The sequence below is a fragment of the Fistularia commersonii genome, chromosome 32 (assembly GCF_037954325.1).
Source record: "Fistularia commersonii isolate RoL2024-O1a breed Wild chromosome 32, RoL_Fcom_v1.0, whole genome shotgun sequence".
Taxonomy (NCBI): domain Eukaryota; kingdom Metazoa; phylum Chordata; class Actinopteri; order Syngnathiformes; family Fistulariidae; genus Fistularia; species Fistularia commersonii.
In genome coordinates, this window is record NC_141315.1 from 9,445,001 (window position 1) to 9,467,500 (window position 22,500).

General features: G+C 45.4%; 1 protein-coding gene across 1 annotated transcript in view; it reads left to right on the plus strand.

Moving 5' to 3' along the window:
- Positions 1–22,500, plus strand: part of etv4 (ETS variant transcription factor 4) — a 43,975-nt gene that overhangs the window by 7,480 nt on the left and 13,995 nt on the right. The window contains exon 4 of the mRNA XM_086140140.1: positions 1,198–1,251. Coding sequence (XP_085996266.1) covers positions 1,198–1,251 — 54 coding nt within the window. The remainder of the gene's footprint in view (positions 1–1,197; positions 1,252–22,500) is intronic.

The window sequence follows — 22,500 nt, forward strand, 5'->3', positions numbered from 1 at the left end:
TACTTTTCTTTGGTGACCCTGAAATGACGGACGACACTCTGTCTCGTCGCCGTTCCTGTTTCGTTCTGACCAAGAGGAGAGGAATCCTTCTTTTCCTCCTCCTCGCCGCCTGGGCCTTCTCTTCGGTTGTTTCCAAAAACGAAACAAACACACACACACACTCAGGGGGCTGTAGCCTCTCGCCGCGCTCAGCTCGCCGAGCCAGAACTTCCTGTTTCATCTCACTGTTTTCTTTTTTTTTCCGACTCAATCCTACACTGTCCTAAAATGTCCCTCCCTGTCCTAGAATATCCTTCACCATCCTACAATATCTTACACCATCCTACACTATCCTAACCCATTCATCACCATCCGATGCTGTCCTAAAATGTCCTTCGCTGTCCTACACTATCCTTCAGCATCCTAGAGTATCCTAACCCATCCATCACCATCCTGCACTGTCCTAAAATGTCCTTCGCTGTCCTAAACTATCCTATCCTTCACCATCCAACAATATTCTACACCATCCTACACTATCCTAACCCATCCATCACCATCCTTTATTGACCTAAATTGTCCTTCGCTGTCCTAAACTATCCTATCCTTCACCATCCTACAATATCTTACACTATCCTACACTATCCTAACCCATCCATCACCATCCTACACCACCCTACAAGATCCTAAGTCATCCGTCACATCCTACAATATCCTACACCATCTTCTTATCCTAATCCATCCTACAATATCCTGCTCTCTCCTTGAATATCCTATACCTGCAATATCCTGCACCATCCTAGAATATCCTACAATACCCTAACCCATCCTACACCATCTTACAATGTCCTACACCATCCTAAATCATCATAAACTGTTCTACACATCGCAACCGATCCTCTAATATCCTGCACCAATCTACACCATCCTACACTATCCTACACTATCCTACACCATCCTACACTATCCTACATCAATCTACACTATCCTACACCATCCTACAATATCCTATACCAACCGACACCATCCTACAATATCCTAACCCATTCTTCACCATCCTACACCATCCTATAACTAGGAGCCCTAAAATCACCTGTTGGCCCCCGGTCGCCTCCGGTCGGGCGCCGCAGGCGGCCATGTTGGCCAGCGGCGCCCTGTGTCTGCTGTGGCTCGTCGACATTGTCCACAATAATGACTGGTGTGTTTCTGCTCTGCTCTCAGCTCAGGTTCCTGACAGCGACGAGCAGTTTGTCCCCGATTTCCACTCGGAGAACTGTGAGTACCTCCTCCTCTTCCTCCTCCTCCTCTTCCTCTTCTTCTTCCTCGTTTTTCATTTTGCTTTATCCACGGTGGCGACCAGCGCGAGCCGGTCAGCGGGTTGCGGCCGTCCGTCAGATTAGCGGCAGATCAGGAGCAGATCCTGCAACCTGCTGATGTTACAGGAACCAGCGGCCTGTGTGTGTGTGTGTGTGTGTGTGTGTGTGTGTGTGTGTGTGTGTCCTTGGCATCATTTACATGCCTCTTGAAAGGCTGGGAAGGTACAGGTCTGGGTCACCAACCTCTTAAAAACATAAACAAAACAAAAGAACATCCTTAATCTAAGTGTGTAAAATAGACAATACAAATAGAAATAAAGCAAACTCATGGAGGAACTTACAATATTATGCACACAATAAGGTGCACCGCAATATAATGTGCATGATGAAACATACGGTGTATAAAACAGTCAGTTTAGTCGAACTTTATCGATCTCGCGTTGTTCCCTTGGAAACTGTTTGTTCTTCTTATCTGCTCGCTTCCTCCACTTCCGCACAATTGCTTCATTCATGTTGATCATCATCATGCTTCGTAAGCATGTTTCTTAACAGGTGCCATTTTTTGGGGGGTCCTCACACACACAAATGTGCAGTAATATTATGTTGGTGTTACAAAAAGTTCTTTTCTCTGATTGGTTTATCGTTGCTAGCAATAGCAAACACCTGAAGTGAGTGGAAAGTTGGAAAAATGTTGTATTCCAGCACGACATCATTAGCTATCTGACGTTGCAACCCATATTCAACCGTAAGGGACGGTGGATTATTAGGTGCGGGTTTGATTTTTGAGAAAATAGGATTTTAGGTCGTGCAAAAAATCCAGTATTTGGTTTGAAACATAAAAAAAAGGAATAAGTACTGGTAAGATTTGTAATTGAGAACTCCCAGCTCGGAGCATGTGCAGGTTTTTTATAAAAATAGAAATAAACAGACAAGTTATTTACAAAGTGTATCGTTATATACATGAGCGTTATTGTTCCCTGAGAAGGACATTTTATTTTATTTACGGCGACGAAAGTAGTTCCCGTTCTGTCCTTCTTCTTTCCCGGTGAGACGTTCGAGGGCCGTTGGGAAAAAAAAAAAAACATCCTCGGTGGTGACAGCTGTCGGGCGCGTCTTTTTTTTCTTTTTTTTTTTTTTTTTTGGGGTGCAAACACGGGCCGCCGCGTGACTCCGCCGCCCGTCGGCCAACAATGCGTGGAAAGGAAGTACGGATGAACCCGGGGCCGCGGCGGGGTCATGTCTACTTAACCCCCTGGCCCCTCGGCCAATCGGCTTTGGGCGGACGTCGGAGGCCGGGGGCTCCGTTCGGGGACGACCCCGGGGGCGTTTTATGGGGTCAAAGGGCAAAGGAAGAAGGGTTGGGGGGGGTCGTTTAAATGGGGGGGCGCTGACAGACGGGGACCCCCCGCCGCCCCGGTCAATGGACGCCCGGTCGCGCCACAGCCTGGCTTTTCAGCTTTGATTGACAGGTGATACGATGTTACGTAACGCCGGTCACCGCTTCAGCCGCCTCTGTCGCCGTGGTGACAGGCCAAAGGACGGTATTTGTCCATCACGATGAGTGATGCGTTCATGCACAGGGGATTAGCCTGGTTAGCAAGGAGCTGTAACTGTTTATTGTGATTAGAGGTGCACAGGGGATTAGCCTGGATGTTAGCGAGGAACTTTATCTGTATTGGGATCGGTGGTGCGTTCATGCTCCGGTGATTAGCCTGGAAGTTAGCTTGGACATGTATCCGTCAGTTGCTATTAATGGTGCATTCATGTGCAGGCAATTAGCCTGGATGTTAGCTATAAGCGTTATCTCGATCAGACTTAGCGGTGTGCTCAGAAAATACCCCAAAAATTAGCAAGAAGAGGTGCTTTCATGGGTAGGAGATTAGCCTGGATGTTAGCGAGGAGCTTCATCTGTATTGGGATCGGTGGTGCGTTCATGCTCCGGTGATTAGCCTGGAAGTTAGCTAGGACATGTATCTGTCAGTTGCTATTCATGTGCAGGCAATTAGACTGGATGTTAGCTATAAGCGTTATCTCGATCAGAATTAGCGGTGTGCTCAGAAAATACCCCGAAAATTAGCAAGAAGAGGTGCTTTCATGGGTAGGAGATTAGCCTGGATGTTAGCGAGGAGCTTTATCTGTATTGGGATTGGTGGTGCGTTCATGCTCCGGTGATTAGCCTGGAAGTTAGCTAGGACATGTATCTGTCAGTTGCTATAATGGTGCATTCATGTACAGGCAATTAGCCTGGATGTTAGCTAGGAGCATTATCTGCATCAGAATTAGTGGTGTGCTCAGAAAATACCCCGAAAATTAGCCAGAAAGTTAGGTAGGTGCATTATCTGTATCGCAGTTGGTGGTGTGCTTATGGCCAGAAACATAGCTTGGACTTGTATCTGTCTAATCTCATAATTAGCAGTGTCTAGAAGTTAACCAAGACATGTATGTGTCTAGCATGATCAGTTGTGTTTGAGCAAGCAGGAGATTAGCCTGGTAGTTATCTCAAACTTGTATCTGTCTTATAAGGTTAGTAGTGCATTCACTGGCCAAAGATTAGCCAGGAAGTTAGCAATGGGTTGTATCTTTAGTGATGCATCCATGTATAGGAGATTAGCCAGGAAGTTAGCTAGGATTTATACCTGTCTATTAAGGCTAGCGGTGCGTTCACTGGTCAGAGATTAGCCAGGATATTAGCAAGGAGTTGTATCTGGCGATTGTAATTAGTGATGCATTCACGTGCAGGGGATTAGCCAGGGAGTTAGCTAGGATCACTATCTGTGCGATTAGTGGTGCGTTCATGTGCAGAAGATTAGCCTGGAAGTTAGCGAGGAGCTGTATCTATCTATCATGATAAGTGTTGCATTCACTTCCAGGAGATTATCCTTGATGCTAGCTGGGATCCTTATCTGTATCGCCATTAGAGGTGCGTTCATGCCTGGGGGATTAAGCTGGAAGCTAGCTAGGAGTTGTAGCTGTTTATCACGATAAGCGCCAGGCTCAAAAGCAGGAGATTAGCCTGGTTGAAAGCTAGATCTGCCAATCACGAAGAGCAACGTGTTCACATGTATTTGATCAGGCTGGAAGTTAGCTACGAGCGTTATCCGTCAATTGCTATTAATGGTCCGTTCACATGCAGGCAATTAGCCTGGACGTTAGCTTGGATCGTTGTCTGTACTGCGAATAGCCTATACCTGTGAGATTAGCCTGGCTGTTAGCCTGGGCCGTTGTCTATATCCCGATTAGCCTACACTTAGGAGACTAGCCTGGAAGTTAGCTTGGACAATTGTCTATATCAAGATTAGCCTACACCTTGAAGATTAGCCTGGAACTTAGCTTAGACTGTTCTCTATGTCACGATCAGCCCTCGCCTAGGAGATTAGCATGGAAGTTAGCCTGGGCCGTTGTCCGTATCACTATTAGCGTAGACCTAGGAGATTAGCCTGGACTTTAGCTTTGAGTTGTATCTTTTTAGAGCAAATCCAAGTGGGTCCATGTTGGACTATTTCTGTTTTGGTTTCCACATCGGGTTCCTCTCCGTTGGGCCGCTAAGTGCAGGGCGAGCAACAGCCTATAAATGAAAAAAAAAACCTTTGTGTCGGCCCCGTCTCCGGCGCCTCCAAAACCAAAGACAGGTGACTCACCTGTTTTGGAAACTCTGGCACGCAGTTAGGAAAAAAAAAAAAGAAAAAGAAAAAATCAAAAACAAAAGCCGTAGCGGGTTAATTGAGGGCTTGGATGGCGAACGGCGCCCGAGTCAAAAAAAAAAAAACAAACATGGTTGTTTACTGAGTCAGGCCGCTACCTGCCGGGGCGCGGCGGTATCCACGGAAACGGACGAGCGAAACAGACGCAAGAGATTAAAAAAAAGGAAATGTTGGGATGTCGGATGAAGGGGTTTGGGGGAGGCGGGATTGTGCAATACCTGCACATCTGGTAGATCTATCTCGTCCAGTTGGTCTCCTGGGCGAGCGGTCGCGCTCCGTCTACGGGTGAACTCGCCGACCCGCTAACCGAGATTTCTCCGATAAGAAAAACCAGGAAGTGTAAAGAAGACCGGCTTGTGGGAACGTTAGCAAGAGCTCACATTAATTAGCTAGAAATTAGCTATAATTTGGAAAAAAATAATTATCTTTCATAAGCATGGAATGGCCTCAAATTAGGTAAAAAGAAATTAGCTTACATTGAAAAACAGATCGCTTTAAATAAACAAGAAATTAGCGAATTTAAAAAAAAAAAGACTCATAAGCCAAAATTTAATTGGCTTTACTTTGAAAAAAAAAAAATCATAGAAAGGGTCTTGTGTTTGCAAAAACGTTTACAATTATCAAGAAAGTAGATCAGCAACATAATATCTTAAATTAGCAAGACAGTAGCTTTGATAAGCAAAAAATAAACTCAGGACTACAGGATATTAGGTTAGATTGAATAAACTATATCACCTAAGAATTGGCAATAATTGGTCTTAAAATTAGCAAGATATTATCTTAAATTAGCCTCAATAAATCATTTTAGAATTAGCCAGAAATGACCTTGTGGTAGTAAAAACTGGCTAAGAATTAGAAGCAAGAAAGTAGCTTGTATTAGCAAAAATAGAAAAAACATTAAACCACAAGGATATTAGCATACGTTAGAAAAATATATCAACAAAAAATTAGCAAGAAATTAGCTTTTCTTCACAAAAAGTGACCTTAAAATCGGGCAAGAAATTTGCTTCAATTAGCCAAAATAAATCAGAATCTTCAAACGAGCAAGAAATGGCCTTTTGTTAGTAAACAATAGCTTAGAATTCTCACAAGGTTAGTCAAAATTTGCAGGATTAGCTGGTGTATAAGAAATATCACCTAAAACTTTGCTTTAATTAGCCAAAATAAATCATAATCTTTAAAATAGCAAGAATTGACATTTTGTTAGTAAACAATAGTTTCACTTTATTGCAGAGCTAGTTTAAATGATCATTAACTGCTGTATATTTGCAAGGAGTTAGCTGGTAAATAAAAAATATCATCTAAAAATGTGCAAAAAAATTAGCTTTAATTGGCCAAAATAAATAATAGTCTTTAAACTAGCTAGAAATGATCTTTTGTTAGGAAACATTAGTTTCACTTCATTGCAGAGCTAGTTTAAATGTGCATTAACTGTCATACATTTGCAAGGAGTTAGCAGGTTAATAAAAAATATCACCTAAAAATGTGCAAAAAATTTGCTTTAATTAGCCAAAATTAGTCATAATCTTCAAACCAGCAAGAAATGTTGCTCACAAACAATACCTCAGATTTATCACAAAGTTTGTCCAAAATAGCAAAAACTGTTATAGATTTGCAAGGAGATAGTCGGCATATAAAAAAAACAAGCAAAAAATTTGCTTTAATTAGCCAAAATTAGTCATAATCTTCAAACCAGCAAGAAATGTTGTTCACAAACAATACCTCAGATTTATCACAAAGTTTTTTTCTAAATTAACAAAAACTGTCATAAATTTGCAAGGAGATAGTCGGCATATAAAAAAAACAAGCAAGAAATTTGCTTTCATTAGCCAAAGTAAATCATAATCTTTAAAATAGCAAGAAATTATCTTTTGTTAGTAAACAATAGTTTCACTTTATGGCAGAGCGAGTTTAAATGTGCATTAACTGTCATAGATTTGCAAGGATTTGCAAAAATATCACCCTAAAAATGTGCAAAAAATTTGCTTTAATTAGCCAAAATGAGTCATAATCTTCAAACCAGCAAGAAATGTCGTTCGCAAACAATACCTCAGATTTATCACAAAGTTTTTTTCTAAATTAACAAAAACTGTCATAAATTTGCAAGGAGATAGTTAGCTTTTAAAAAAAAAAACAAGCAAGTAATTTGCTTTAATTCACCAAAAAAAATCCTCTAAAAAGGCATGACCTCATGAGGTTTCCAAAGAAGCCCCGAAATTCTCCTCTTAATTAGAAACATAAAAAAGAACAAAACAAACACAACCCAAACGTTAGCCGCAGACGAGGGCGGAGGCGGGAAACCGAAGTGACGTCTTGTTGTTCGCCCTCCGAGCTGCCGGGGCCGCGAGCGTCGCCCCGCCTCGCCGGATTCTCCCTGTTTTTCTTTTCTTCGGGGTGGGGGAGGTGCGGACGGCGGCGGCGGCGGGGAGGAGGAGGAGGGGGCGGAGCCACGGATCGTACCACGTTGGTGTTTGAAACCCTTACCTGCCCGGAGCTCCATGTTTACACTCCCCAGACGGGACCCATTCATAAATTTCCCTGCACAGACTGAGAGGAAGTGCTTCCCCTCCTCCTCCTCCATCCCTGTCCTCCACTGCTCTCTTCTTCCCTCTTCATTCATAAAAAAAAAGCCCTACAGTACTACAGACCTCCACCCTCCTCCTCCTCTTCTTCTCTCCAAACCCCTCCCTCCCTTCCTGTGTCTGCACAAACACAGTTGCCACACACACACACATATATAGAACACACACTCCTGAGCTGCGCCGGATGATTCTTGTCCTCTCGGCAGTTTCGGCAGACATGTTGGTTTGATGTAGCCGTCGCGGTAGCGCGTTAGCCCCGTGTGCTACGGACGACGGGCAGCGGTTTGTTTACCGACGGGTGTTGTGCGTCTGCAGTTTGGGAGACGTTGGCAGAAAGTGATTCAACTTATGACTCATAACAGATGGAAATTAGCAACTACTAAAAAAAACAGATAAGCGTTTCTGTTAAAAAAAAAAAAAAAAAAATCAGTGGAAAAATTTCCTTAACTAATCCAAAATTCTTTTTACTTCAGATTAATTTAGAAAAATGCTAAAAATGGAGTAAAATTGATTTTAAATCCAAATTATAGTAACAAACAGTCAAAAAAAAAATTCTGAAGAAACTAGCAGAAGGCTATGCTAGTGGTGCTAGCTATGCTAATGCTATGGCCCGAGGGGATACTTGTGTCAGGACCGGCAGCCGAGCTGTTTGCGCAGCAGAGGATTCAAAGTTTGGTGTACATGGAAACCAAATCACACACACACACACACACACACACACACACACACACACACACACACACACACAATCCCTCTGGCTCTTTGTTTTTTTTTCTGCTCTGTCATGAATTCACAGCCGTCCCCTTGTGTTGTGGATCAGAACCGGCCCGATCAGGCCTCGCTTGGAGCGTGCACCTTTGGCAGCCCTCCACCCCCACCCACGCACACACACACACACACACACACACACACACACACACACATACAAACGTGCACACATACATTCACACACCACTAAACAGGGAGAGAGAGACATGTAGCTCTGTGTTCTCCATTTTTTTTCCAAAATACAGCTGCTATGCAACAAAGTAAGCAAAAAAAAAAAAAAATCCAGGTGCGTGCCAGACGTGCACGCTCACGGTGCACGCTCGCCGTGCAATCCTCTGTGCACGAGGGTCCCCCCTCCCCCCCCGCCTGCATGGATTTGCTGTTAACGTCCCATCAAGTGAATGCACAGCTTTTTTTTTTTTTTTTAAACCAGCGCCTGACACACTCGTGCACGAGCACACTTGACTCGACGCACACACACACACACATGCAGACGCACACACAGTCACAGACAAACACACACACACACACACACAGCTTCATGAATGGACTGGTTGTGAAAGACTGGCTGAGGCAGCACATTGGGGGTGGTTGGCGGGTGTGTGTATATGTGTGTGTGTGTGTGTGTGAATGGAAGCGGGGGGGTTAAACCTTCATTCATGACACCGGTGTGTGTGTGTGTGTGTGTTTGTGTGTGTGTGTGTGTGGTGGTGGGGGGGGTTTATTCGGTCAGTAACGACACCTCAGAGAGGAGCCAGGCACTGTTTCCCCGTCAGAGTTGGATGTTTGCACCGATCCAGTTTTATAAAAACAAAACAAAAACTCAAATAAACTTCCCGGTCGCCGGGGGTTACGTGGTCGTCAAGGCCCGACACGGCAACGGGTTTGTTAAAAAAAATAAAAAAAATAAAAAATGGAGATATAAAAAAAGGCCTGCTAGCTTAACAGGCGTCAAACAGTTTCCAGTGGGGAAGTAAAACACGAGCTGCCAGCGTGTTGATTCAGAGCAGCCCCGTCAAATCCAGGGGGCCGGGGGGGCAGGAGGGGCAACGGGGGGGCAGGAGGGGCAATGGGGGGGCAGGAGGGGCAATGGGGGGGGGGCAACGGGGGGGGGGGGGCTGGCAGTGCAGCCTGAGTGTCAGCAGCTTGGCTTTGTGAATGAACGACAGTGTGTGCTTTATTACAGGAGAGTGAGGGGAGGCGTTTGTGTGTGTGTGTGTGTGTGTGTGTGTGTGTGTGTGTGTGTGTGTGTGTGTTTACAGCAGCGGGACGGCTCTTCTCCCTGCAGCTGGAATGTTTCTCTTTTGGAGGAATGAGAGAGGGAGGGGTAAACGAGAGAGAGAAAAAGTTGAAAGTAACTGAAGAGGTGTGTGTGTGTGTGTGTGTGTGTGTGTGTGTGTGTGTGTGTGTGTGTGTGTGTGTGTCCTGCGTGGTCGGTCAGTGTGTGTAACATATGACGCTAACAAATGAGTTTTTCTTCTTGGCGTTTTTTGCATTTTTGTATTTTTTTAAAGCTGTATACTTTGTTTCAACACAGTTTTCATTACAAATTATGTTTTTTTGCAAACTAAATAATTATGTAGTACTTCCAGGTATTTATTGAAATAGTATTCTTTAGAACAGTCCTGCCGTCATCGCTGAAAAAAGAAACGCAACACAAACCACATTCCCTGTGTGCTCATCGTTTTCACCTGTTTGTACACGTCGTTATCTTGTGGGAACGACTTGTTTTCTTGTGCGCACAAAATAACTACATCGCCTGAATATACAAAGTAGATCGCGGTGATTGGAAAAAATATAAAATATGTTGGAATAAGATGGCCATCTAGGATTAATGTTCGGCCCCCGGGTGTTTATTTAGCGCTGGCGGGTTTGACGGCATGTGGCAACAAGATCGTTATCTTGTGGGAACAAGTTATTTTCTCGCAATTTTTTTTTTTTTTTTTTTTCCCAAAGATCAGAAATTCCGCACAAATGAAAAAAGAAACCACCGTGGCAACGGGGTCATTTTCTTTTTCTTTTCTATATTTTCATGCTCGCAGGAAATGGCATCTTGTGTGAAAACTCGGTCTATTTTATTATCTTGTGCGAACGAGATACTTTTTTATTTTGCCACTGAGCCCAAATCGGCCAATGGATGAGCTCCTTTCAGGCAGGAAGCGGTCCGCTGTTGTTTTTTGGCGCTGGAAATCACAGGCGGAGGAAGATAGTTATCCTTATTTACATTTTTTTCATTGTTACATTTGATTCTCTGTTATCTTGTGGCCACAAGATAATTCCACCGGATCTTGTGTTGCCGGAGCGTTCTTGCGATTGCACGAGGGCTTTGTAGGCGTTGCTGCTGTTTCAACGGAAGTGAAGCCCGCTTGTTATGCTAAGCTAACTCCCTGATTCTAATTGGCTAATCATGCTAATCATGTTAATTAACCATCAAGTGATCCTGGAGCTAGATGCTAACAGTTAGCCTAGCGGAGAGGGCTTTCAAGCGAATGTCATAGGTGAGCAGTCCGACGTGCACGTGCACGATTCGATCCCTGAGAGGGAGGTGGAGCATGGTGGAGATAAATCAGAGTGGAGATGTGTGTGTGTGTGTGTGTGTGTGTGTGTGTGTGTGTGAGGGGTGATGGTGGGTCAAAAGTGTCGGGAAACGCGGCGGAGATCTCAATCAGGAGATGGGCGGAAGGGGGGGCGGAAAGCGGGAAGAAGCGTGGATGGCAAGTGTGTGTGTGTGTGTGTGTGCATGTGTGTGTGCATGTGTGTGTGTGTGTGTTTGTACTATCTCCTTATGAATGCCAAGGAATGTCACACACTCACATAGTCAAACAAACACAGACACACTTTGTAAGCCATTATTTACTGGTATAATAACAGATGTGTAATAATCTATGTTTTTATATGTATATGATACATGTTAATATATTTATACATATGCAAACACACTCGCATTTAGGATAATTCTTCAGATCCGCCATTTTGTGCTTTTCGCACACACTCATCGTGAAAAAGACACACAGAAATGCGATCAATGGAAAAAGAGCGGCTGCACGAAAATCGGGCATCTGTTCTGGTAGTTGTAGACGTTAGCTTCATTTAAATTTTAAAACCTCAATTAAAAGTTTTCAAAAAAAATCTTTACTGTAACATCTTGTTGTGTTAATATCTAGTATTTTAACGGAGACACCTGCAGCTTATTTAGAAACAATTTCTTTAAAAAGAATTTAAAATTAGTAGGTGCAGCCTATATAGAGGTACGCTTTGTAGTCCACATACATATCCATATGCTACGATGCATAATTGTAGCATTGTAGCATCTATACATATGCTACAATGCTACAATTTACAAGATACATATATTTATATATATACAGTAAATTATATATGTAGATATATATATATGTGTGTACAATTTATTTGCTACAATATCTACATGCATACATTATATATGCTACAATTTACAATATATGTATATCAAAATTGTAGCATCATAGCATTTATATGTATGCTACAATGCTAAATTATACCATTGCTACAATGCTACAAATTACAACGTATATAAATATAAGTAAATTTATATATATATTTAAATATAGAAAAAAAATGTATATAGATAAGCCGCACTGTCTATATTTCCTAGATTTTTATATTATTTTATTATTATTTTTATTCAATATTTCTATTCATTTCCTTCGGGATAAATAATGTTGTTCTTATAAGCTGCAGGCGTCCCTGCTGAAGCTCAGATCTCAGTTAGTAGCGAGCGGGATGAACGTTTGGCCGTGAAGTGGCGTTCACAGGAAGTGGGACGCGCAAAGCGCATTGTAGCATTAATTGTGTAGCCAGTTAGTAAAACGCAAGAGAACCAAATGAAAAACTCCTTATAAATACACTTCATAAAACCAGTTCATTGTTTACGTTCCTTTCATTTTGCGCCTACATTTCAGCCCTTATTTGTTATTTAAAAAGTACATTTTTCTTCATTTAAATACCCGGGGAGCCGGAACAGATTAATAGCGTTTCCCTTCATTTCAACAGGGAAATTTAATTCTATACACAAGCAAATTGCACTCTTAAGTCATGGTTTGACTGTATATATATTTTTATATATGTTTATATAAATGTGTGTATATAATAACACCCGATGCAGGACAGTGCAGTCGCTCCACCTCGACACTGCTAGCTCTTTATAACCCTTGGGTGGGGGATCGATCACCGCATCAAACACCGAGAGGTCAATGGCTGTATCGGTTGGGGGGGCCGCGTTCGATGTACTCAATATACTGTGTCGGATTAATTGCCCCCCGCCCCCCCTCAGGACGGAGATGGTACGTCCCGTTTGCTCCCTGCGCCCGGGGGACGAGGATGTATGGCGCCGGGCCGGCCACGTGGCCGCGGGTCGGCTGGATTTATGAGCCGTCGATGGACGTTTTTGTAAAAACGCTGACGCGGCACCGCTGGAAGGGAAGTGGACCACGTCTATGGGGAGGGGGTTCGGGGGGGTCGGGGGGGTCCGAACGTCCCCCCGGTGAGAGTTATGACCCCGGGGATGATTCCAGGGATGTGGGAAATACCGGCTTTATTGCACTTTGAGTGTCTCTGCCTTTTAGAAAGTGGCGGATCGATGGGTACGCCGTAACTCTTCTTTTTTTATCTCCATCGTAGCCGGTATTTCAAAGTCGCCGCAGTCGGTATCCCCGGCAGGGCGGACATTTCCACGTGTCCCGGAGCCCGAGGGCTTGTTCATTCATTGTCCTGTACCGTTTATTCAGAGTTTGCGGACATGTAGCCTAATGCAACCCATGGGGTAGTACCTCCAAAAGTCCTGAAGGGGCAGTGTTGCGCGGTATGCTCGAGCGCGACCGCTGAAAGGAACCAGAGAAGAAGACGACAACGGTTTAGTCGGTATCTCCGGCAGGGCGGACATTTCAACGTGTCCCGGAGCCCGAGGGCTCATTCATTCATTGTCCTGTACCGTTTATTCAGAGAGTTTGTGGACATGTAGCCTAACGCAGCCGACGGGGTGGTACCTCCGTGCTCGAGCACGACCAGTGAAAGGAACCAGAGAAGAAGACGACAACGGTTTAGTCGGTATCCCCGGCAAGGCGGACATTTCCACGTGTCCCCGAGCCCGAGGGCTCGTTCATTCATTGTCCTGTACCGTTTATTCAGAGAGTTTGCGGACATGTAGCCTAACGCAACCCATGGGGTAGTACCTCCAAAAGTCCTGAGGGGGCAGTGTTGTGCAGTATGCTCGAGCGCGACCGCTGAAAGGAACCAAAGAAGACGACAACGGTTTAGTCGGTATCTCCGGCAGGGTGGACATTTCCATGTGTCCCGGAGCCCGAGGGCTCATTCATTCATTCTCCTGTACCGTTTATTCAGAGAGTTTGTGGACATGTAGCCTAACGCAACCCATGGGGTAGTACCTCCAAAAGTGGCGAGGGGCAGTGTTGCGCGGTATGCTCGAGCGCACCGCTGAAAGGAACCAGAGAACAGGACGACAACAGTTTAGTTGTCGCACATAACGCGCCTTGAAGCTTCATCTGTGGAGGCGTTAGCCTCCCGCAACGGCGGCAACCCTGACCAGAGGCGTCCTGGGATGTCCTCATCATCTGACAGGTGTCTCGAGCCAAATTAAAAGTGCTGCAGAGCAGATGTTTATGAAACTAGTTTATCCACCCCCATCAACAAATGCTTGAACGCACCACCGCTAATTTCCCCAACAAATTCAATCAACTCAACAGGGATGATTTGCCGGAGGTCGAGACGGACCTAACCAGATTTTCTCCCAAACGAAGCAAGACCTCTGGTCCTTGTGATCCTCATGCGATTACTCATTCGCCCGTCTCCGCCTGATGATTTTTTCCGTTTGACTGGACGCGGTTTTAAAAAGAGAGGCTCCCGTGCTGAAACGGAAACCATCGCGCTAATAAATAGCACTCTGGGCTAACCCAATTTTCACTGTATCATTTTATGAATTTGGACACAGCTGGCGAGGTCATTAGGAGAAGCTCTGATGCTCTACCTTGGGGGAGCTGATGTTTGAACCGGTTTTGAACACCCACCCAAAAAGGGAGGCCTTACATGCACTTGTTCCACTTTAATATATATATATGAGTATCATCTGCATACACTGCATATATTTTTTGATGATGCTAGCCATGGAGAGCCTGCAACGGCCACTTCTCTTTTTCCTTTTCCCCTACCCTGCCCGTTTTCCCAGGAAGCCTTATTCATAATTAAACGTCCAACCAACGGGCATACCTCCCGACTTGTGTCTGCAAGCCAGAAACGGGGAAGTAAAACTTTAGATTTCTGCAGATTCAAAGTCATACTGTTATTTTTTTTTCTTGTCACCCCTACTTGTACATCCTGTTGGCCAACATCGCCACCCTTAACGTCCGTCGGCGGTAGGTTGGGTGTGTTGGGGGCAGGGCGCACTGCGCCGTCCAGATACCATTACACTTCACATCAATCTCATTAGCCGTGTTTGCTGGGTATCTGACAGCTGAGCTTTAAATATTCAAGGGGCCTGAGCCATTATCAGATGAGAGAGGACGACCTGTAAATCAGATAGCGAGCGAGGACGCTAATGGACCCGCCACTCCTCTCAGCTGTGAGGCCGGAACGACGTTTTTTTCTTTTTTTTTTTTTTTTGTTGTTGTTCTACTGGTGAGACCAGTGTTAGCTCACCACCACCACCGCCACCCCCTTGTGATTGCGCTGTGACCTGAGAAACTCACACACATGTCCAGCACATGTTTCCACGAGGGCTAGCGGGATGAATGGATACACTCCGAGGTCTGGATTATATTGTTTCGGCTCACTTCCTCTTTGCCCCAACCCCCCTCCTTCCCCTCCAGCCGCCCTGCGTTCGCTCCGCGTCTCCCTTTCGTCATGATTTTTCCACTTGACTGTAACCAAGCAAAACCAAAACACAGCAAAATTATATTTGGTTTAAAAAAAGAAGGAAAGAAAGGAAATGGAGAGGCCGCACTTTATGCGCAATTTGGAGTACTTGAAGTATCACCGAAGGAGCAGGCGACACAAGACAGGTCACCCTGGACTTGTTGTACAAGTTTTAACAGGGTTTTTAAGGGACATAGCGGCTTGTTAATGGACCGGAATTTGAAATGTGTCCACTCGGGTGTCCTGTGCTGTCGTGATATGGGATTATATCCAGCAGATACAAGTTCTGGGGAGGCGCGTCGTGTCCTCGAGTGTCCCTGATGAACAAAAACACCTAGGTTGTTTTCCACTGGGATTTGTACCCGGTACCCGCTGCTTTTTGGGTACCTGAGTCCAGACTGCTGTTAGCTTGGCTGCTAGCATGTAGCATTCTCTTGCTCTACCCGGCCCCTGGTGACGGGTTTTAACAAGTATCAAGGTGCCGCGGAGCTCAAGTAGCCAGAGCGATCATCTTGAACCCAAACATTCCTGGTTCAGTTCCGGTGCTCCTGCGTTGTCGAGCAAGACACCGAACCCACGACTGGACCGGGTGCTGCAACGTCATCCAGGATGGCTTAAATGTGGCGGTCCATGTATGTAACACCGAATGGAACTCCGCCCGAACCGGGTCGAGTCCTGCAGGAAAGGTACCTGTAGTCTTCCATTGCAGCTTCTGGATTTGGACCCCCGGCAGGGGAAAACCCGGGAGTCCCCAGAAGGTCGCCTCGGGCTTGGGATTTCACACGCAAATGCAATTAATTGCAAAGATAGGCGATCGATTAATCGACCGCTGAGATAACCACAGCCCAGGTGTGCTCCAAAGTGAGGCTTTAACCATTAGCGCCGTGAAAAATTTGACCTGCCCTGATGACATCATGCAGGCCTGCTCTGCGGGATTGATGGAATTCATCCTCCTGAAAAGCCAAACCACCAAAACCTAATAGCTGCATGTTTTGTTTGCTTTAAAACAAAAGTACCCTTTGATAACTAATGTAATATCCTTGAGAGCCGCATGGTAACAATCATAATATTATTCAAGGAAATGATTTCAAACAAGAGCTACAATGATGTGAAAACAGAAGGCGATGTTTTTCCCCCCATCACCTTCCCTCCGGGCGCAGAAGTCCAGCCAGGGAACGGCAAGGAAACCAATACTTGACGGCGCAGGAGAAGGCTTTCGGCCGCGGAGTCGCCGCGGGGCTGTACCCTTTCCCGGGAACCGGGCTACATCCGATACCGTGCTGAAAAGAATAACTGCCGGAAAGTTTAGACACCGCGCCCCGACGTCTCGAGGAGAGCGAAAACATACCGGCCGGCTCCGCGAGAAACTTTAGAATCGTTATTTAAGTATAGACTACGTCGAAGGGGCGACGTATTCGTCGACAATCCGATACTGTTGCGCTTCCTCTTCGGCCACGACGGAGGGGTGACTTCGGCCAAAGTCACCCGCGGCCCGCCGCAGACGGATGGCCGCATCGGGCCGGGGCATGTTCGGTATGCTAACAGCTAACGCGCGACAAGTATCACAGGAGACGAGAACCAGATCCCCTGACAGCGGTGGATTCAAGAGCGGAGTCTTAAATCTAAGATGTGATCGAAGTCCTTAAGTGTGTGTTTACGTCGCGCTCACATGTCCTCCGGTCTGGCGAGATCCAGTCACTCCGGTTGACGGCGTGGGCTGGAGGGGGGCTGAGTTATTGCTAGCAAGGCTGTCGTGTGCTGCAGACTTCCAGAGGCTTAAGACTTGGCCGCATCCTACATAAACATCCAGCGCTAAGACTCTCCAGACACACTCCTGTCTTCAGATTGGATTTCCCTGCGCCAGGGCCTTTAATGGTAGGAAATACTGTCCCAAGCTAAAGGGGGGAGGGGGGGGCAAAGCTCACAGGATAGTTCGATCAGACTCACAGGGAACTTTGCAAATGTGGAAAAAGGGAACTTTAAACTCCTGATTTGTCAAGAGCACACCAGCGTACCGGGAGTGTGGTCCCGTCCTTGTTAGCATGCGTCATGGTAACTGCTTGGGAAAATAAGTTGCATGATGTTGTTTTTAATTGGTTTTGTTTTGCGTGTCACTTGATATTAGCGTCACCCAACAAATGTTTCAATGTAGAAGGGGAACATTTCTGCTCATGCTAACTTCTTGCTCATTGTCCGCACCGCTTGTCCTGCACTGGGGTTGCAGTCGGGGCTAATCCAAGCTATCATTGGGCCGCAAGGTATCATATAGGGACATACCGCAATTCAGGGTCTCCAATGAACCTCCAGCATGTTTTTGGACTGTTGGGGTAACCCAGAGAACCCAGAGGTACCCCACCGGGAGAGCATGGCGGCAGGAGCGCTAACCTAGCCAGAATTAGCCCGACATTTTCCCGGGTCGCTGTTCCTTCCCGTCTAATCCGAACAGAGCGTGAGCTGTAGCCGCATTCACGCGCCTTATCGTTAAATCCACAGGCTCCGTGTTTGCTCTCAGTCCAGTCCGTCTCGGACGACTGATATCGCCCCCTCCGTCTTCAAGCTCAATGTTTTCGTTGGCGTGACGGGCGAGCGATAGCGGGTCACAGCAAGTTGGCCTTTTATATTTTACACAAAAGCAGGATTGTGGGATCTTCACTGCAGATTCGGGCTACAACTACCGAAGTAGACGGGTCCCGGAAACAGGAAGTACCGCGTGTCCACAATTCCGACCCTGCTTCCCCCGCGCTTCCCCCTCCACTCCAGACTCGAGAGTCTTCGTCGTCATTACGCAAGCGCAAACCAGATTTTTGCAAACCCTCCGCTGTTCGCCTGAGCGCTTCCAGAAGAAGCCGCTACCTAATGGTCCGTCCAGGAGGCCCTCAGTGCGGGAAAGGCCTGTATGAGTGTCGAAGGGGGGGGCAAGGGGGGAGTCCAGGGGGGTCCAAGGGGGGGTTCAGGGGGGGTGATATGTGATTTGTTTGTGGTGAGCGCCAGTTGAATGGAACCCCCCCTCTTTTACTTCCTAAAGCACTCAGCCATGACCATCACCTTCCCCCACTGAGCTTCACCCCTTCCGAGGAGCCTACATTTGCATGCGTAAAAGTCCGTCTCCACCCCATCTCTTAACTGGGGTGGGGGTCGGGGTTTCGGGGGTCGGGGGTCGGGGGTCGGGGGTGGGCGCGCTCAGAAAAGGGTGTGAATAGGAGATAGCGAAGGACTCCACGGTACAATAGAGGAAGAGATAAGACCGGTTTGCCGTGAGGAAAGACCCCTTTGGCCTTTCAGGAAGGAGTCCCAGCATTCTTTTGATTTCAACCCCCGCAAACACACACACACACACACACACACCAACCCTCCGATGTTCTCCATTCGGGTTCTTGTCCCCGCAGCGCTGAAGGTCGTGAAAGGTCCCCCCCCCCCCCCCCCCCCCGGTGCTAAGTACGATAAAAGGGGGGTTGAAATACGAGGCCCCCCTTCTGTACGCCAGTGTGATGTAACTTTTCACGAAAAGAGCGGCTCGGATTGCCGGAAGGGGAAGCGAACGTGAAGAAAACACACACACACACACACACACCACACACACACACACACTCTCCCGCCTCCCCGGATCCGTTTACACGACTTGCCACCAACTTATAAACTCCAGCAGCACATTTGACATCATCTGGACGGCAGGATTTACTGTTTCAACGGACGCTCCGTGGCGTCGGATGATTTGAGGATCCTTTCGTTTCCGACTTCCGGAACTGGAGGTTCCTCGTCTCGCCGGCGCAAACAGAAATATTTCAAGAGGCGTTTGACACGTCGCTGTGAATTTTCTGGACGGACGTTTATCCGTCCCGCGGGGACGAGGCTAATGAGGCTAACGCTATCGGCCATCGGCTAACGCTCTGCAGATGTTCGCGGCCTCCGGATTTCGTATCTCCTCCATCTCCCGTCTTTTCTAGAGCGATTGTTTGTTCTGTGTTTTTAATGTCTCCTAGCTTTCCGAGTCATTCGGGACCAGAATCATGGGCCGCTAGCGCCGGGTGCTTCTCCAGACAGATGTTAAGCGCGATGTTATTTTACCCCGTAAAAGTCGTAGAAGGGTATTAAAAGCTTGTTTTGCTCCATTGTCAGGACAACCGATCCACGGGAAGTAGAGTTCCACCCCGATCGGACAGCGATCAAAATATTCCCCACGAGGACGTGGGTTTAAATATGACTTTTTCTTTTAGCGGATTTTCTGCGGATCGAATTCTCGAATTCATATCGTACTCTTCGGTACGCTCTTGTGTGGTGCTGCATTACATCCTAGTGCATCCTAACACATCGCCATAATATTTGCTATTATATTGTACGATATGTATCCAGGTATGGCTGTGTATGGTATGATAAGGTATCGCTATCTTAGCATTTGTCATGGTAAGGTTTCTTAGTGTATGGTATGCTATCTTACCATATGGTATGCTATCTTACCATATGGTATGCTATCTTGGAATTGGATATGGTATGGAATAGTATTGTAGTGTATGGTATGATGGGGTATCTTGGTGTATACAATGGTATGGTATCTTAGCATATGTATGCTATCTTAGCATATGGAATAGTATCAAATTGTATGGTATGGTATCTAAGCATATGGTATGCTATCTTGGCATTTGGATATGGTATGGAATAGTATTTTAGTGTATGGTATGGTGGGGTATCTTAGTGTATACAATGGTTTGGTATCTTAGCATATGTATGCTATCTTAGCATATAGAATGGTATCTTAGTGTATGGTATGGTATTGTATCTGAGCATATGGTATGCTATCTTAGCATATGGCATGGAATGGTATCTTCGTGTATAGTATGGTATGCTATCTTAGCATATGGTATGTTATCTTGGCATTTGGATATGGTATGGAATGGTATCTTAGTATATACAGTGGTGTGGTATTTAGTATATGTATGCTATCTTAGCATATGGAATGGTATCTTAGTGTATGATGTGGTATGGTATCTGAGCATATAGTATGCTATCTTAGCATATGGAATGGTATCTTAGTGTATGGTATGGTATCTTAGTGTATAGTATTGTATGACATGGTACCTTAGGATATGGTATGCTATCTTAGCTTATGGTGAGGAATGGTATCTGAGCATATGGTATGCTATCTTAGCGCATGGTATGTATATGGTATCTTAGTGTATGGTATGGTACAGCATCTTAGTGTATGATATGTTATCTTAGCATAAGGTATGGTGTCATAGTGTATGGTATGGTATGGTATCTTAGCATATGCATATGGTATCGTAAAGTATGGTGCAGTATCTTAGTGTATGGTATGCTATCTTAACATATGGTATAGTACCATAGTGTATTGTATGGTATCTTAGTTTATGGTATGCTATCTTAGTATATTGTATGTTAGCGTAGCATATGGTATGGTGGTGTAGCGTACGGTATCTTAGTGTGTGGTATGCTATCTTAACATATTTTGTGTTAGTTTAGGACATGGTATGGTGGTGTAGGGTATGGTATCTTAGTGTAGCGTATGGTATTGTATGTTAGCCTAGCATATGTTGGAGCGTATGGTATTTTAGCATATGGTATGGTATGGTGGGGTATTGTATGGTAGCGTAGCGTAGTGGTTGCATAGCCTAGTGTAATGTAGTGTTCTGTACTGTATCGTAGCATAGCATAGCATAGCGTATCATATTGTATTGAATGCTACTGTATTAATGTAATGCATTTCCAAATCACGCTATCAATTAGGGTTTTTTTAAAATTGGGTTTCGAATAATGTTGAACCCATGTCCTCTTGTGTGTGTGTGTGTGTGTGTGTGTGTGTGTGTGTGTGTGTGTGTGTGTGTGGGCGAGGCAGACGAGCAACCGGGAGGCTCAGAGGACGCCGGAATCCCATCGCGTCTGTCTGGGAATTCTGGGTAAACACACCCTAATCCCGCTAATCCCCCGCTAAAGCCAACACTTCCTCACCTGCGCTGGCTGCCGTGGGAGAGCGAGCACGGAGCTGGCGGCGCGGTGGGGGGCGGGGCTTGGCGCTTGGGGGCGGGGCCTGAGGCGGGTGGGTGGGGGGGCGCCGACCTGGTCCAATGGGTTCAAGTGGGCGGAATAAAAGGAAAAGAAACACCATAAACAAACACATTCCCCTGTAATTACACTGTTATTACAACTCAAATGAAAGCCGTGTCTCAGCGTTGCTTTTTTTTCCCATTATTTTTCTTTTTTATTTAAATAAACGAAATGCTTCATCCATGCATGAATTGTGTTTATCTGCAGGTTTTTAAACATGAACTGTATGCTATATATATATGTATGTGTGCGTGTTTGTGTGTGTGTGTGTGTGTGTGTATTAAAGAATTCAAGACTTGCAATGAAATTTAGAGATTACACACAAAAACAACCTTACAATGCAGGAAACGGCACGATAATTCAACAAAAGCAGCATCTCTGGGTTAGAGATGTAAAACAGAAAAAATATGATCAAAATATATTAAAAAAATAAGAAATATAAATAACATCTTGAAGAATAAATAGATAAATATGTAGAAAAGTAAAGAAGTAAAACTGTAAAAAGTGGAAGGAAAAAAAAAGGTTTAAGGGTTGTTCTAAATGTTCACATATATTTATATTGCATTAATGTGTATTTCCTCTGCAGTATTTTAATGTTTTATGTTTTTTGGCACCACAGAAGGAAATACTTCACTCAAAATACAAAAAAAAAAATTTTGTACAAACACAAAACACTAAATAGTATTTTTTAATATTTAGTCCCTTTTTTATTTTGGATGTTACTGTTATTAGTTTATTCTTCATTCCCGCAGATATTTTCACCAGGTATTTTCGCAGTACGTTTCTCCATTCGCTGGGTATTTTCCAGCTCAGTTTGGTAGCGGTGGGATTACGGCGCCGCCGTTTAATCCCGCCGGCGTCTCTTTTCCAGCGGGTAATTTCGCGGTAACCTCTTCGCCGTCATCGTCCTCCTCTTCCTCCTTTTTCCCCTCCTTCTCCTCTTCTTCCTTTCTTTTTTTTTATGAATGGAGCACAGTATATAATTACCTGGGCTGAGCTTTCAGCGTGGCTTCGTCAGCTCCACGCCCAGTGCACACACACACACACACACACACACACACACACACACACACACACACATGTACATACTTGTGACCCCCCCCCCTCGCAGCTGGAAGTGCACAGCTGCTGCTGTTTACCCAGTCGGGACCAGAAAAACATCCTGTCGGGTTCTCCGGGTGAAAACCTCCCCTC